Below are 1739 nucleotides of genomic sequence, written 5' to 3'. Positions count from 1 at the left end.
TTGGTGTGGTCCATTTTTCAATACATCCTGAAGATATTAATGAATGATGTGATGATCTTGAATCATAGGTGTGAGTTAACTTGTGTTCTGTAAGTTAGAATAAATTAGAATAGGAATTGGGCAATATATTACTGAATGAATTGTATTCAAAATGGATGAAGTAGAATCAGGCTCAGCATTTAGGAAATTAGCTTTATTACTCCCGGGGCGCCGCACGGGGAGCTGCAGTACCTGGGGCAGGTGGAGCACATCCTCCACTGTGGCTCCAGGAAGGACGACCGCACGGGCACCGGCACCCTGTAGGTGTTCGGCCTGCAGGCGCGCTACAGCCTGAGAGATGAATTTCCTCTGCTGACAACCAAACATGTGTTCTGGAAGGGTGTTTTGGAGGAGTTGCTGTGGTTTATCAAGGGATCCACAAACGCTAAAGAACTGTCTTCGAAGGGAGTGAAGATCTGGGATGCCAATGGATCCCGAGACTTTCTGGATGGCCTGGGATTCTCTACCAGAGGAGAAGGGGACTTGGGCCCAGTTTATGGCTTCCAGTGGAGGCATTTTGGGGCCGAATACAAAGATATGGATTCAGATTATTCAGGTCAAGGAGTTGACCAACTGCAAAAAGTGATCGATACCATCAAAACCCACCCTGACGACAGAAGAATCATCATGTGTGCTTGGAATCCAAAAGATCTCCCTCTGATGGCGCTGCCCCCGTGTCACGTCCTCTGCCAGTTCTACGTGGTGGACGGCGAGCTGTCCTGCCAGCTGTACCAGCGGTCGGGAGACATGGGCCTGGGCATGCCATTCAACATCGCCAGCTACGCCCTGCTCACGTACATGATCGCGCACATCACCCGGCTCAAGCCAGGTGACTTTGTTCATACTTTGGGAGATGCACACATTTACCTGAATCACATCGAGCCGCTGAAGATTCAGCTTCAGCGAGAACCAAGACCTTTCCCGAAGCTCAAAATCCTTCGAAAAGTTGAGACAATTGATGATTTAAAAGCTGAAGACTTTAAGACTGAAGGTTATAATCCGCATCCAACTATTAAAATGGAAATGGCTGTTTAGAGTGCTTTCAAAGGAGTTTGAAGAATATTATCGGTCTTTAGGGTTTCCACTGGATGACCAGGTGAAAGTTCTTTTTGCTCTAAAAGAAGGAACTCAGTCACAAATCTTTCAGTTATTAACCTATCAGTTATTAACTTTTAAGGCTATTAAGGATGTTGCTATTGGCAAATATAAATGAGCCATTTCTTTAATAAAAAGCCTTGGGTTTGGTAAACTCTGAAGGTATATGAAAATGCTGAGATGAAGAAAGGAGAACGAATATTTATGTGCTCTTAACAAAAACATGTACATGCATTTTAATCCCATGTCTTCTGAAGATTGGTGAATTTCAAGAATTATATAAGCTATTCCTTTAAATCTGAGCTAACATACATCAATCACAGGTAGTGGGAAAGTTAAATTTATATTATATATTGTTACAATAAAGAAGTGTTATGCATTTGAAAAAAAAATAAATTGTTTACAAAATAAATTGTTATGGAACATGTCATTTCCTAATAATATTTTCAATTCACCCACCAGCAGTAACTGGTGATTTTCAATTTACTTAACTTTAAAAATTAAATGTGTTTGAAGAATGGTTTGAAGATAACTAAAGAAACCCTAGGGCATCACAAAACCTCTTGTCTTGCTGCAATAGCTGTAGAGTGAAAAGTCTGGCTGGT

The 1739-nt window shown here is 41.7% G+C and overlaps 1 protein-coding gene across 1 annotated transcript; it reads left to right on the top strand.

Annotated features, from left to right (window-relative positions):
- Positions 1-211: 211 nt before the first annotated feature.
- Positions 212-1516, top strand: LOC105877949 (thymidylate synthase). Its single transcript, XM_076005766.1, has one exon. It carries the CDS (start codon positions 577-579, stop codon positions 1072-1074), a length of 498 nt encoding a protein of 165 aa, XP_075861881.1. The 5' UTR covers positions 212-576; the 3' UTR covers positions 1075-1516.
- Positions 1517-1739: the final 223 nt, after the last annotated feature.

The sequence above is a fragment of the Microcebus murinus genome, chromosome 8 (assembly GCF_040939455.1).
Source record: "Microcebus murinus isolate Inina chromosome 8, M.murinus_Inina_mat1.0, whole genome shotgun sequence".
Taxonomy (NCBI): Eukaryota; Metazoa; Chordata; class Mammalia; order Primates; family Cheirogaleidae; genus Microcebus; species Microcebus murinus.
The sequence above is the reverse complement of the archived record's forward strand: the minus strand, read 5'-3'. Positions and strand labels throughout refer to the sequence as shown.